Genomic DNA, 15,771 nt, shown 5'->3' with positions numbered 1-15,771 from the left:
TTTATTTTGAAATAATGTTAGACTTACAAAAACTTGAAATGAATATGAGAGTTCCCAAATGTCCTCACCAGTGCCCTTCCTTGTTCAGACCGTAATGCCTAGTACATTGTTCAGAACTACACAAAACAAACTCCTGTTTTATTAACATTTTACTAGTGTCCTTTTCAAGGCATTGTCCATGATCCAGCCTGGGCTTCCACATTGCATTTATTCACTTTTTGCATTGTGTGGCCTTTTTTTTTTTTTTTTTTTTGGTTTTTGATTTGTTTGCTTGTTTAATTTTTTGTTGTTTTTGTTTTTTAATGTTTGACAGATTTAAGAAACCTTACATAGAATGTCCCTCAGTTGGACTTTGATGTTTTTTCTTATGAGCTGATTGGGGTTGTATGTTTTTGGAAGAAGGAAGCCAAACACATAATCACTTGGCCCTGGCAGTGTGTGCCAGGCGTCTCTACTGTAGCATTTTTACTCGCAGTTGTCTCCATACTGCCTTCTGGAAGCAAGTCACCAGCTCTGTGCATACAAAGGAAGAAGTTAAGTCCCACCTCTTGAAAGGGTGAGTGTCTAGAGTTGGAATTCCTTAAAAATTGTTCCCCCCCCTTGGAGCATGCAGTTCTTTTTTTTTCTTTCATAGATAAAATATTTATTGATTGTCTCTTTAGCCACCATTTTCCACCATACGGTAGAAGTTTTACAAAACACAGTAATGGTTCCAACTTACACAGATGTGTAACTGCACATACATGTTTATGGACATACATGACTTTAATTTTCTTTGAAAAGCCAATGGTTTCTGTTTTGGTGCCTGTCACTATCTTGGTTCTCAGGGGATGCCATCATGAAGCTTCACAAGCTTGTTCTCACGGGTTTGAAATCTAAAGCTTGAAATCAAGGCACAGCAGGTTTTGTCCTCTCTGGAGGCTGGTGGGGTGGGAGAGGAGACCGAGACGAGACGAGAAGAGAGAGGCAGAGAGAGAAGCAGAGAGGGGGCACTGTGGCAGAATATTTGTTTAACTTTGCAAAGATGTGTTGCATTTGCTTATGTTGGGAACACACAGTTCTAAACAAGATGTCCCCATCAAATCCCTCCCCCCAGAGCTCAGGGAACTCCACAGAGGAGGAGACAGGAGAACAGGTCCCTCTAAAACAACTGAGCATGGCTCATATGAACTCACAGAGACTGAAGCAGCAACCCAGGACCCGCATGGTCCTCTGCTTTACATACTGTATGTAGGGTTTAGTTTACTACTTTTATGGGACTCCTGAATGTATGAATGAGTAGGTCTTTGATTCCTGTGCCTTCTCTTGGAACTCTTTATTTTTCTGTTGCCTTGTCCAACTTCACTATAATGTTTTAATCATAATAGCGAAAGAACTTCATGTAATAATCTCACTATAAGGTTTAATCTTACTGTATTTTGTTTTGTTATCTCTTAGAAGCCTGTTTTTTTTTTTTTTCTAATTGGCTACAGAAAGAAAGTGGATCTTTATGGGAGAGGAGGTAGGGAGGAAGTTGGAGGAGTAGAGAGAGGATAAACTACGTCCAGATTCTGTTGTATGAGATAAGAATCTATGTTTAATAGAAAGGGGGGAATTGTCTTCCCTCGACCCTGGTCATATTATCAGTGGCATCTCCAAGGATTCTCGGTTCTTCTTACTGGAAATTGGTATTTAGAAACTAAGATCTGGTCCCCGGGTAGCTTTCAGCAGAGTTGGTGAGTGCTCATGCTCGTAGCTGATGCCTGTGTCTGCATCCACCTGACATCCTGTGTGCATCCATCTGCAGCTGATGTCTTCAACTGTAGTATTCCATGGTTAAATTCCAGGTGTTTTTCTCCCTTGATGGCCTATCTCATCACTCTCCCAACATTAAGAAGCACGGCTCCCACCATCCGCCATCCATTTATTTGTTTAGCTCCACTACAAATTAAATCATTTTCAGAGTCATTAGCGTTCTTCGGTAACAGGTAACGAACTAGTTCACAAGGTTACATATGGTTCTTTTTGCCTTTATTCTTAGAGTTCCAAAACACCATTGCCCATAGTTAGACAGGTCAGTTCCTTTCTTCCTACTCCTTTCAGGCAGGTTTGTCATATGTTTTGATAATTTTTGTTTGTTTATTTTCTTTTTATTTTTGTAGTTCTGTTGATCAAACCAGGGCCTCTCCCACATTAAGCAGGTGCTGTAAAATGGTTAAGATGGTTAAAAGCTTTTGCCATAGTCTAGTCTCTCCAAGGAGCCTCTCATCCTTGATGCCATCCTGTTTCCTTCATGCTTTATATGCACTGGGATGGTTATTCTTGGTTGTCAACTTGACTACATCTGGAATTAACTAAAACTCCAATGGCTGGGTACACCTGTGAGGGATTTTTCCTTAATTGAATCACTTGAAGTGGAGAGACACACTTCTCATCCAGATCTTTGAGGTGGGAAGGTTCACTTTTAATCCAGATCTTTTGAAATGGGAAGATCCACCTTAAATCTTGGCCACACTTTCTGCTGGCAGCCTATATAAAGAACATAGATGAAGGATGCTTGCTCTAGCAAGTCCATCCCTTCACTGGCATCAGAGCCTACTTCTTTGGAATTTCCATGTATACTGAAGACCATCGGAGACATCCAGATAGCCTACAAGCCATTGTAATAAATTCCATATCTATATTCATTCTCTTAAGTGCTGTTCTTCTAGAGAACTCAGAGTCATACATGAACCAAAGTTCTTCATGGCCAGCCTGGTCTACAGAGTAAGGCTCAGGAGATCCCAGGCTACACAGAGAAACCCTGTCTGGAAAAACAAAAGCAGTGAACAAACAAACCAGCCGGAGATGCTGAGCCCCTGACTTTGGGTGTGTAGCCTGCCTAAATTAGTTTACTAAATTGAATTGCAGATCCCTTCTGGTTAAAAGATCAATACTGTATATAGGTAATATTAGTAAGCTATCTAATGCTTACTCTTTATTCTGTGTTAGTTAGGTTCTATGCTAAATGTTTTTCTTTAATTATTTAACTTAGAGGAAACTTCTGAAAAGAAAAGAAAGTTTAGATCACAACTTGAGATTGCAGAAATGTCTTTGGTAATGGACCCAGAATTTAAACCCAGACAGTCTTCATCCAAAGTATAGGTTGTTAGCAAGAGTACAAAAGCAAAGCTTCTGGGGAAGGACACATGACCGTATTCCCATAGTTTCACAGATAAATTAACTAATCCAAGAAAGAATAAGAAGATTAAAATTTTTAATGCCATTTTGGTGCTATATTTGCATTCATTTTCTTCAGTGTTCTACACTCTAGGAAGTACCGTGAAGATGCATGTATCTTAAAATAATTTTAAAAACATTAAACATAGTAACTTAGCAATAGCACATCAATGTAAAGTGTAATATTCATAGAATTAGAATAAACTTGCATATTTATCAGGCCTTAAGCTTTTAATGGGCTTTTTCTAGTTCACTTATTTCAGCTCCCTTTTTACATCATGATACTGAGTCCTGGAAAGATTAAGTTTTAACCCAAGGTCTCAGATTAAGTCAGTTTTGGGCCCAGATGTCCTGCTTTATCCTCCTATGTTTCTTCACTTTCATTGTTTTTATCCTATCTGTGCAAAAAGCTGCAGAAAATAACTAGATTTTTAAAATGTATCCTTTTGGGTGAGCCTGTTGAAAAGCCTCACAGATGTTCACTAGAAAGTGACAATTTGTAGCTAAAACTGGAAGCAAATCTAGAGACTGTAGAAGGAGTGCTGGATGCAGTTGCAAAAATAAATGTGCGTGAATAGCGGCTAGGATATTTAGGAGCAGAGCTTACTTTAAAACAAACACTTTTGTAGAAAGCATTATTTATGGAACTTCACACTCAGTTTTAGTTTTCTAGTTTGATAAAGGCTTAAAATAATTTAGGAACATAAAAATAGAGAACAGCTGGTTGAGTTCTAGATTTGTTAAAAACAATGATTTGATCCTTTTTTTGGTTTAAAAATTCTGTGAATTAAGAAAAGAATCTAAGACAAGAGGCAGTCTAAGACTCTGACTTTATTTATTTATCTACTTAGGTTTTTTGAGACAGGATTTCCTCTGTGTAACAGTCCTTGCTGCCCTGGAACTTGCTTTGTAGACCACTCTGGCCTTAATTCACAGAGATCCACCTGCCTCTGCCTCCTGAGTTCTGGGATCAAAGGCGTGCGCCATCGCTGCCCGGCATGACTGTGACTTTAAATGGCACGGCAGAACACTGGCTTCACATTTTCCCGTGCATTAGGGTAGATCACCTGCAGGACTTGTAAAGATACGGGTTACTTTTTGTCACTGGTTAGTGTTGAGCTGTGCCCCAGGATTGCCGAGTAAGTCTTCTGGTTTAGGCCTCTGTGATTGGTTTTTCTAGCAAGTTCATGGGCAAAGTGGATGCTCCTGGGCTGTCTGTACTCAGAACCACTGAACTACAGGAAACACGTAATAGAAAGCAGTCACACACCAGCAAACTGACAGGAGACTCTACTGCTGGGTTTTGTTTGTATGTCTGTCTTTCTTCCTTCTTCCTTCTTTCTTCCTCCCTCCCTCCCTCCCTTCCTTCCTTTATTAATTTTGGAAGGGGGTAATATTTGTTTTATTAATGATTTGTTTAAAAAATGTTTCTACATTTTACATAAACATTGAAATGGGTGAGTGCCAGGCATGTACACCTGTAATCCCACCACATGGGAGGCCACGGCTGGAGGATACTGAGTGTGAGGACAGCTTATACTACATAAGGAGGCCCTGATTCAAAACCCAGCACAAAGTTCAGCAAAACATTTGTATTCTAAAGTCCTCATGAGTCATTGTGATCACATAACTTATATTAAATGTGCTTTTTCATAAGATATTTGCCTAGGAATGAAAAATTGCTGTGCGGAGCAGAGTGGAGTTTTAGGTCCTGCTTCCTTTGGAAAGCCAGGTCCAGGCAGACTTCATAGGCTTAGCCTATTCAGTGGTACCTTGCTGCTGTTTTTTGCCATTTTTAGCTTGTAACACCCTAATTTTTAATAAAATTTGGAACCTTTCATGTGTTTCTTTGACACTCGTCTCTGGTGAAGTTGCTATTGTATTTGTCTTTATTTGTTGTTGAACTTTTTTTATTTATAGCACTTAAAGACTTCGTATATTCTGAGTATATATTTTTCATCAGATATAATTTATATTTTCTTCCAGTCTGTGTTTTAAACAGACTATTTTAAAGAGCAGAAGTGTTTTATTTTGACGACATGTAGCTTATCAATTTGTTCTCTTATGGACTGTGCTTTGGGTAACATATCTAAGTCTTTTGCCAAACTCATTTCCAAAGGTTTTCTTCTGTAATCTTTTCCCCTCAAAGTTTGGTTTTGCACTTAGTATGTGGCCTAAGGTATGAGGGATGTGTCTGTTCTGTTTTTTCCTTTTCATCCTCGGTCGCTGCTCTCTTTTCCCCTTCACTTTTTGCTTTACCTTTTCCTCCTCTTTCTTTTCTGTCTTTTCTTTTTTACCCTCTCTTTCTGCTTCTCTTTCCCTGTGGTCCCAGCACCACTTGCAGACAAATTTCCCTCTGGTGAATTGCCCTCGCACCTTTGTTAGATCAGTTGTCTGTGTGTATCTGCTTCTGGACTCTCTTCTCTCAATCTCTGTGGTGTTTATGCCAACACCTCATTATCCTGATGGTGGAGCCTTGTAATGTATCTTCAAATCAGGTAGTATTGGACCCCCAGCGTTTACTCTTTCAAGACTATGTTCATTCTGGGTTCCTGCATATCCTATGTATTTTATATACTGTTTAGCACTGTAGAAAAGTCAGCTGAGATTTTGGTTTATCTTGTGTGCCTACAGCTTGGAAGCCTACATCATAGGCTTCTAGCCACTCTCCTCCCTTTCTCTTTGCACATGGTTAGTATCTTATAAACCTTTAAAACTTTTTTTATTTGTTTGCTGGAGACCAGAGAATAAATTGTTCACCCATCTTGGTCAGAAATAGAAGCATAATAGCAAATATTTGATAAAGAAGAATATAACATCAAAGAAAGAGAATTGGAAAAAGGATTAGAAAGAAAAGAAATTGGCAGGGTAAATTACACAGGAAGCATAACAGTGACTGTAGGAGAAACAGTCATCAGAGAAACAAGGCAGCTCCTGTCGGGGAGGGGATGCTCATTGATGGCGGTGGGCAGGGTAGAAGGAACTTCTTGACTAGTGAGATGTGGAGCATGCTGAGAGGAGCAGCCACAGTGACGTCAGGGTTTAGGTCTGGAATTTTCTCTGCTTCTGTTTGGTTGTTATAGCTGGATGCTTGTGTGTGGGCTGTGATCTGCTGGAGCCTCCCATCTTATAAATACTGCTGCAGTGTTCTAATTGGTACCGTGGAGTCCAGAACCACATGCTTAGTGAATAGTTAGTAGTTCTTTATTTCTTGTTTTATACTTGATTGTAACTGTTTTCCCAAACCAGATACAGTAGTGGGTGGTCATTTTATTACAGTTTACTTTACTTACCAGCAAGTTCCTTGGTAAGTTTCTAGTAGGTTTAAGTGTCTGTAGTTCATTATGCAATTTTTTTTTTTTTAAATGGGAAGGCAAACAATCTTGGACATCATTGCTGATTTAGGGCAATTACGTGGAAAACAATACATTGTAAGATAACTAATGTAAGTACAAGTGTAAGAAACCAAACAATTACCCTTTGATGCCAGACATACCTTGTGATTCCCAAAACATACCTTACGATGCCCGAGACGTACCATATGATGCCCGAGATGTATGATGCCCGAGATGGACCTTTTCGGGAACTTGAATGATGTGAACGTGCAAACATGAGGACAGCACAGGCATTATGGTGTTTGTAGTAGATTCTCATAGGCTGGGTTTCTGGAACTGCCAGTGATTTAAATTTTAACTGATTGGTTTGCTATTATTTGTATAAAATTGAATTTATTTGACTTTTTAAAAATAATCACAGAAATTATGTTTCAGTGGCTATTCTTGGTTGTCAACTTGACTACATCTGGAAGTAACACATCCAAAAATAGAGGGCATGCCTGTGAGGGATTTCCGCTTAATTTGAAATGGAAAGATGTACTTTGAGGTAGGAAGGCACACCTTTAATCCAGATCTTATCTGGACCGAGCCTTCTGCTGGAAGCCTATCTAAGGACAGAGAAGAAGGAAGCTTTTTTTTGTTTGCCTGCTTGCCCTCACTCTCCCTAGCTCGACCATTCCTTGGCTGGTGTTAGAATCTACTTCTTTGGGATTCCAGTGTATACTGAAGACTGACTGAGACGACCACCCTCATGGATTCTTGAACTTTCTGTTCATAGGCAGCTATTGCTGGATTAGCTAGATCACAGTCTGTAGGTCAGTCTAATAAATTCTCTTCCTCGCATAGTGTCGCCTGTCCTTTTTCACATGGAACTTATTTTTGTTTGCTTTTATGTTGTTACTTTAGGGCAGTTAAAGTTATCCTGGAGTTAAAAGAGGCCATGTTCTCTTTTTATTTGTTCCTGTACAGGAAGACGAGGCAGCAAAAGAACACTGTGATTTCACTTGGGAGCCTGAAAGTCACTTCTCCTAACGTGTCACGTTTTGAGTCTTTAATTCCATTCTGTCTATCGCTGTTTTGATGTCTGTAGTCATTTTCAGAAGGTGCCATGTCATACATAAAACAGCTCTGTGACAAGGTTACCCTGTCAGTGACCTTATAGCATGTTGATTAGGCAGAGAGCTTGCAGGCTGGAGACACCATTAGTGTGTCATGTCAGTTCTCAACCAAGTGCTCTATCAGTCTTAAAGCATTGTTTTTAAATATGTGGCGAAACCTCATAACTTTGCATTACCAGCTTAAGTGAGATTTATGTTGAGAATATTGGCTAGTATAATTAGTAAAGGAAAATAGCCTTCACTTTTCATGGGTCTTCTATGTTTGAGGTATGGTGTTTGGATGATTTACTGGTATCATCTTTCAGTTTCTTAGTCACCATTAGAGGTTTATCAGAAGATATTCCTCTTTGTCTTTACAGCCTGAAAGTTGTGCAGGAGCCAAACTCTGTTCTCTAAGCTTCTTTCCTGGGTCTCCAAGTCCAACTCTGTAGATAAAATGTCCCACACCGGACAGAAGTGGTGCTTGATGGGCAGTGCTGCTGTGACTCCTTCCTCCATCCTGGACCTCACTGTTCCTTCCAGTCTAGTAGGGAGAAGTGGACGGTTGAGGGTCGGGCACATGATTACAGTCGAGTGAAAGACCTGACGCTGGGTGTGTTGTAAGATGAGAGGAGCCCATGGTACTGTAGTAGCTGGCAGCATTCATTTCTGTGATTTGTGACATGGAAGTTTATTGGGTGCCAGCAAATGTTTCCTTTGTCTGTCTAACGAAGGGCGATGGAGTGTGAGGAGCAGCACAGGGAACTAGTCTCTTTTCCTCTCAGATGAAGGCGATTCAGCAGGAAGCCTTTAGATAAGGCACAGCACATGCATTACCCGTGGCTTTGTCTATTTCTGTGGTAGGTAGTTCAGACACTGTGGCTTGTGCCTCCAGTGCTAACGTCAAGTCATAACTCCACTATTTATTAACTCCATGACCTGGCTGGATGATTTCACCTCTCTGGGAGTTAGTTTCCTTATCTCTATTGTGTGCTTAATAATACCCAATTTATGTTGAATCAGGAGGTAGTGTGTTCACAGAGCTAGTACAGAGTGCCCATTGAGGGCTACTCAGTTTTTCCAGCTCATGGTTTCTTTGTTCATCGCCAGTGTTTTCGTCTGACTGTTTTACTTCTGAATCAGTCTCCATGAGGAGCAGTGCAACCATTTGTTTAGCCTCTACCCTGGTCTGGTGAACAGCCATGGCCTTTTGCTAACCCATTTCTGTCTCCTGGGACAGTGGTAGCTGCTGTTTCTCTTCCTTTAAGGCAGTCCTCCTGCCTGATGTGTAGGTAGTGCTCAGGGAGCATCTGCGAGGTAAAGAAATTTCTGGGCTTGGGAAGAAATGTCTGCAACACTTCTCACTGAACATGAAGTCTGTGAGTTCTTGGTGCTTTGCAAGTTAGTTCAAACTTGTTACTTTTTAGTTCTGAGGGCAGGATGCTTTTAGGATTTGGACATGTTACATTTGTAGATTAGCTATCTACTCTGCAGTGGTTTTAGTGACAGATATGTCTGGTTAGTGCTTACTCAGAGCCAGGCTTTGCACTGAGCACTGTACCTATATGTCTTCTTTAATCCTGATAACAACTTTATGAATTTGGTGATATTCTTTATCTTTTTATTGTTTTAAAAGATTTTTTCTTTTTTAGTTTTATGAGTGTATGAGTGTCTGCTTGGATGTATGAATGTGCACCACATGCATACCTGTGCTGACAGAGGCCAGAGAAGGCATCACGTCTGGATCTGGAGTTACAGGTTCTTGTGAGCTGCCATATAGGTCCTGGGAATTGATTCCTGGTTCTCTCAAGAATAACAAGTGCTCTTAGTCACTCAGCCATCTCTCCAGTCCCCAATACTGTTCTGGTACCCATTATAGAGATGTGGAAACTGTCCTTCCAAAGACTACACAGCCTGTAATAAAGTAATTGAGATGGGTTTACATCTGGATTCCAGAGCTGCCTTTTTGTTATGTAGTAGGTAGCTTCCCACTTTTGTGTTTGTCACATGATAGGAGAGCTGTAGGCAGGCAGATGGCAGTTAGGGTGAAGGATTCTCCAAGATTTCTCCTGGAGTTTCAGAAGAAACAAACTGCCGACTAGCTTATGTCATGCACCTGATACTCCACTCTTACCTCCAGTGGGTTACAGTTGTAATGTGGGGATTCAGTTTTAATTTTACCACACTAATATCTGTGTGGAGGAATAATTACAACTTTGAAGTGCAGTGTAGTGAGAAGTAACCAGTTTCTATTAAAGATTGCTCAAGCAGTGAGTAAGTCATTAAATTCAACTCCTGATGATTGTTGATTGCTTAATATCTGTCTGCCAGGAGACACACACAGAGATATATGTCACTAGAGATAGATAATTGGAGCTGATTTTACAGAGAAGTAATGTTTTGGTTTTGATTTTGACAGTGAGAAGTTCAGGGCATGGTTTATATTGTCATCTGTTTGCATCTCTCCAACAAAAGAGTAAGCGCCTTTTCAATAAAATATTGAAGAATCAAGTTCTTATCCGAAGAGATCTGGAAGTACTTATTCCCAATTTTCAGAAAATAAGATCTTCTAGCTACATGTGCTATTTTTTCTAAGAAATATAAAACAAAGTCAGGTAACCCCTTGCTTCCTTCCTTCTTTCTTGCCAAAATGGTATATGTCCTTTATGGCATTTAATGTTTATCAGATTCTTCTGAGTGTGTGAGTCATGTTGACTCATAGTCAGCAACCCTTAGCAACACTAAATGTCTGCTTTGTCTTAGCGTGGTAATTCACTAATAAAATACATGGTGTTGAATTTGAACAACTACACGTATGGTTGTTTCTGTCCAGGCATGCTTATTTGTAGCTTTGTAGAATAGAAAAATTAACCTGATCCCACAGTTTTTATTTTATTTGTTTAGGACAAAATTTCAGAAAATAGCTTGGCCATGGACAGAGCTGTTCACCCGAATCAGATAGGCAGGTGGAAAGAGTAAGTAGGCGACATTTGTTTTGAGGGTGTGCCTCCCTAGTGTGTGTGCACACATGTCCTACTTGTAAAGGTAAAGAGGCTTTATTGATCGATAAGGGAATATTTGGACCTATTCTGGACAGTAGAGAGATGTCTGGGAAAAGACCTTATAGCTGAGATCGTGGGGAGCTTTCAGTAGGGCACATCAAAAAGACACACAAGGAGCGGTGGTCGCCTGTGTGTGGTTTGCTTGGAGAGACAAGGAGGGCAAACCTAGACTTTGATGTTTGTTTCACTGAAGGCAGTTCTAGTGAAGACTGAGAGATCATGAATGACTTTCAACTCTACTTCCCAAACCTCTGCAGCACAGCCACCTGCGGTTAGGGAAGGCCCTGTGTAGAGTAGTTGGTCTAGAGTTGTGGCACTTCCATCCGCCCTCACTAATCTGGTCGTGGTCGGCAACAGCAATCGGGTTGGTCTATTGATCCTAACCAGGTGGACTCAGCCATGCCATGATAAAGAACTGCTTCCCCTCTGCTGTTGCTTTTAAACCCGTGACCTAGAAAATTATACTGAGCAAATAGGTGTGAATCGACCCTAGACAGTGTTGGTACTGAATGGGGAAAATGTCTCATGCTCCCACGCTGTGCCACATCAGGACGCCATATTGCCATGCTTACTTCTGGAGTTTTAGCCACAACCTGGAGTCATTCCTACTCGAGAGTCCATCTCCATAAAAGCAACTTAATTCGTCTCCTCTCTCCCTTCTCAGCTCTCTCTCTTCTTTTTGCCGTGGTCTTTCACATTCAGGACAACTGGTAGCAATGGCCACTGTTTGGCCTTCAGACTTTGTTCCTGCCTCAGTCATCATCTTCCTCTCATTAAAGTCTCATGAATTTTGTTTGAAGTTGAGTTTCATTCTAGCACTAAGCCCCCCATTCCTGCTTCAATGCTTTTTCAGCGCTTCAAAGCAGAGAATAGTAATAGTTACTGCTGTTGATGCATTTTAACATTGAGCAACAGATGACGTGTCTAATGAATAGCGTGGCTGCCGAGATTGCATAATTATAGGTTCGTCTGACTTTAGAAGAACCATAAGCAGGCCAACTTCATCCGGTTAGAGACTTCTCCAATTATGTAAGCATCAGAAAATCCCAATCTAAAATGAAGCCCTCTTCCAGTGATTATACTATTCTTTGTTTTCCTGGAGTTTTCCTGAATAGGAAAAAACAAAATGAAACAGAAACTCTCTTCAAGGAAGTGGTTGTTCTGTGACTCTTCCCTTACCGAGTCCCACTTGGTCTGTTAGGTGGTACAGGCTCCAGTGGATCTGTATAGTGTTAGAAACAATGCTGATCGGTGTGGCCCGGTAGAGGTATACAACAGCCTCATGCTGGCTTGCTTACAGACAGCTAGAATTTTATAATTCAGAGCAGGGATTATCTGTGCCCTCTGGACTTGGCTTGCTGGGGTGGAGGTGGGGGACATACTTCAGCTAGTTATTGTGCTTACTTCTTGGAACAGTTTCTTAATCAATGTGCCAGGTGACAGGTTCTCCCAGAGGCCTTAAGTTCTCCCCATGGGGCTTCTCAATGTGTATATTGGCTTGGAAGTCAATGTTCATATATTTCATGTGGGTTTATTCAATTACTGATAGAAAGGGCTGAGTCTAATAAGTTCATAGGATGGCATATTGAAGACATTTCAGTATCCTGAGCCTCTCCAGACCATGTTTGGTGAGGGGAGTGCAATTAGATATATGGGTAATAAAAATTATTTCTAACCCTGAGTGCTGCTTAGAAGCATCTCTGCCCCCAGGTTCTTTGTAGGATTCTGGTTCCCTCTGACCTGTTCTCTGTATTCTCTCTGTTGCCTCACAGTCGGTTTTAGCAGCTTCCATCTGTGTGGTTGGTTGCAAGTACTCTTAGACTAGCGCATCCTGGACTTTTGAGTGGCTGAGCTTGGCTGGTGTTTGTTGTCCTAGATAGCACTGGAAATTCCTGTGAGGATGGGAAAATTCTCTATTTTAATTCTATAGAATATCAGGTTGGACATTTCCAGATTTAGGAAATAGTGGTCCTAGGAGAATTTAGAAGAAAGATTAATTCTACAACTTTTTTAGGTCTCAAAAATACTAACGCACCATTCTTACCCATGGAGAAATGTAAGAAAGGCACAGTTGTTTATGGTGCCAAGTATGAAGTGTAGCTGTGTGAAAATAAATTAAGCAGATAGTCTCTTCTAGGTTGGTATAATTTCGGAGCAGATGGAATTTGAGCTCAAGTCTTGAAGGAAGGATGTGCAGATTAAATCTGATAAAGAATCTTAGGAAAGGCTCTGTGAAAATATGTATGTGTGTACGTGTGTGCATGAAGTGCATGTGCGTGCTTATGTGTTGGGTGGGGAATGTTGAAATGTGGCAAATGTACGCTAGGCTGACCTCGTATTCCTGAGTGCTGGGGTTACCTACCTGTGCCACCATACCTGGCTAAGTGTGGCAGTTTTTAAAAGATGTATTTTACCTTTAATTATGTATGTGTGGGGTTGGGTGTGTGTTGACTGAAATTTCTGTCCTGCCTGGTCCTGCAGTCATTCAGTCCCAAAGAATCACACAGAGGTCTACATCAATTATAAACCAATTGGCCCAGTATCTCAGGCTCTTCTTATTGACTAATTCTTATAACTTATATTAGCCCATAATTCTTGTCTGTGTTGGCCACGTGGCTTGGTACCTTTTCCAGCAAGGCAGACACATCTCGCTTCCTCTGTGGCTGGGTCACAACTGCAGAATGCTCTTTCTTCTTCCCAGAATTCTCATTACCCTGCCTCTACTTCCTGCCTGGCTACTGACCAATCAGCATTTACTTAAAATATAAGTGACAGGGTATAGACCATTATCCCACAGCAGGTGTGGAATGGGGAGAGCTTTTGTGCATGTGAGTGCAGGTATCCAAGGAAGTCAAAAGAGGTATCCGAGGAAGCTGGAGCTACAGGTAGTTGTGAGAGCTGGGAGCAGAACTCAGATCACAGAAAGAGCTGTGTACTCTGAAATGTCTGAGCCATCTCTAGCCCCTAGGTGGGGCAATTTTGATGGTTGAAATATATGGTGTAGAATCCAGCGGCAATCCAGATCCTCTGGATGGTGGGTTTCTTTTTCCTTCTCCAGTCTACTCCCAGCCAAGTTATAGTAAGCATCAAAACCCAAGGAAGGAAGTATGACTGCAGATAGCCTTAGCTAAGGCTCCAGAGCCCAGAGGATGTCTGGAGGAGCTGAGAACTGCAGTTGAAGAACAGTGTAGCCTGAGAGGTGGGAACATGAGAAGGGATGAAGACGGTGATCCTGAGAACAGAATTGTGGAGAACACAGCTGGAGTGGCTTGGAGCTTTTCTCCAGATGTGCTGCAGAAGGGCAACAGAGAGGCCAGAGCTCAGAATTGAGGATTTTTGTGGTTCATTTTGTTTTCTTAATCTTTAATCCTCTTTTGTAATAACAACATAGCCGATCTGTGTATGTGTCAGATGCAGCAGGCTGGGGAAGGCACAGAAATTTGTCTTGTTCTACAAGAGGACAGAGGCGAGGAAAGAAAAGCAAGCTGTTACATGAGATAGGCAAACAACCCCTCACCCAAATCACTCCCAATCCTTGGAAAGTTCTGGATAGGGAGGGACATACAAATAGGCAAAGTTGATTGTTGAAGAGATTTTGAAGAAAAATGCAGTACTTTTACAAATTAGCCCTTTGGAGATTATGTCATTTGGACTTTTTCCAGATGTGGCATTTGGAGTGGAAAATAATATTCACAACTTCTTTTTCTCTTTCAGCTGAAGTGAGCAGTGAATACAGTATGGATAGGGCCATGGTTGAATTTGCTAAAATGGATCGAGAGCTAAACCATTATGTTAAGGCTCTCCAGTCTACGATAAATCACGTAAGTCTCTTCCACTTCCCTGAATATTTGCTTACAGCCCTCTGCTCTAGAAATGGAAACAAAATCAAAATTCTTTTCTACCCTTAATATCTCCTTGTCCTTACTGAAGCAGCTGTTGATCAGGACTCTCAAGGAGCAGGAATCTGTAATATTTTCCAGCAAGGCACCTAGGCTAATTAGCATGTGAAATACATTTTACATTGTCTTGCATTTTTGTTTGAAAACTTTTAGTGTAAGCCCTCTAAAATGTGAGCAGATTTTCACTAAAACATTGAAAGTGTATACAGCTTGTTTCTATTGTCAGATTTGCTTAAGCATATAACTTAGACCAGGTTTGGTTACTTGTTCTCTAGCTTTAACTAATATGCATCGCTTGCAAGATTTTTAGTATCAGATAACATTTAGAGAAAGTTTAAAAATAAAGAAAGTTGGCATTTGGGTTGTTCCAGAGGCCAGACTTCTCTCTGCTGACTCCAGCTGTCACAGGAACAGCACAGAAAGCAGTTAAGGTGGGAAGGAAGCAACATCCTCTTTGGCAGTGCTGTGTTGAGTAAGAAATGAGCAATAAGATTGCAGTAATGCTTCTGAGAAGTCCTTTGTCTCTGAGCCACGGAACCTCCCCGTTGAAGTGATTTCGGATACCTGTGTAATAAGGTGGCTTGCACTTCTGGTTTCTTTATTTGCCTTTTCTTCTCATGGCTATGGGAAAATTCCAAAGAGCAAGTGTTTAACAAGACCAGTACTATTCAGATGAAGATAAAATTTTATGTGTTGTCTAATACTTAAGCCACTGAAATGAGCATTAAATACAGGTTTTTTTTCCCCCTGTTTTTGTATGGCTAGTCTTTGGTATAATATAACTGTGATTGAGAATAGTAATAACTCATTCAAATTGTAAAGTCAAGTGTTTTTTGCTATTATAACTTAGGTTTAGTCCTCTGAATAAGTTTTGTTTTGTTTTGTTTATTTGAGGTAGGATTTCTCTAGCCCTGGCTGTACTGGAACATACTCTGTGGACCAGGTTGGCCTCGAATTCACAGAGATCTGCCTGCCTCTGCCTCCCAAATGCTGGCTAACACCACTACTGCTGGCTAAAGGCTTGCTTGCTTGTTTATTTATTTGTTTGAGTAGCAGCTGGGGAGGGGCAAGGGCAGCCCAGCCCTTTACAAATAACAGCAATCTAGGGATTGGAGGAGATAGTTCTTTCACTTCCTTAGTTAGCATCCTTGGTCAAGAGTTATTTCTGGAACCTTATGGT

General features: G+C 40.8%; 1 protein-coding gene across 2 annotated transcripts in view; it reads left to right on the top strand.

Annotated features, from left to right (window-relative positions):
* The window catches only part of Nsmce2 (NSE2 (MMS21) homolog, SMC5-SMC6 complex SUMO ligase), a 202,633-nt gene that overhangs the window by 25,481 nt on the left and 161,381 nt on the right, over window positions 1-15,771 (top strand). For both annotated transcript variants that reach the window (XM_050145358.1, XM_050145359.1), the window contains exon 3: window positions 14,407-14,513. In XM_050145358.1, coding sequence (XP_050001315.1) covers window positions 14,407-14,513 — 107 coding nt within the window. The remainder of the gene's footprint in view (window positions 1-14,406; window positions 14,514-15,771) is intronic.

Source organism: Alexandromys fortis, unplaced genomic scaffold (genome assembly GCF_014885135.2).
Source record: "Alexandromys fortis isolate MF-2015 unplaced genomic scaffold, M_Fortis_MF-2015_v1.1 scaffold_2_1_26212458, whole genome shotgun sequence".
Lineage (NCBI taxonomy): Eukaryota > Metazoa > Chordata > Mammalia > Rodentia > Cricetidae > Alexandromys > Alexandromys fortis.
The sequence above is the reverse complement of the archived record's forward strand: the minus strand, read 5'-3'. Positions and strand labels throughout refer to the sequence as shown.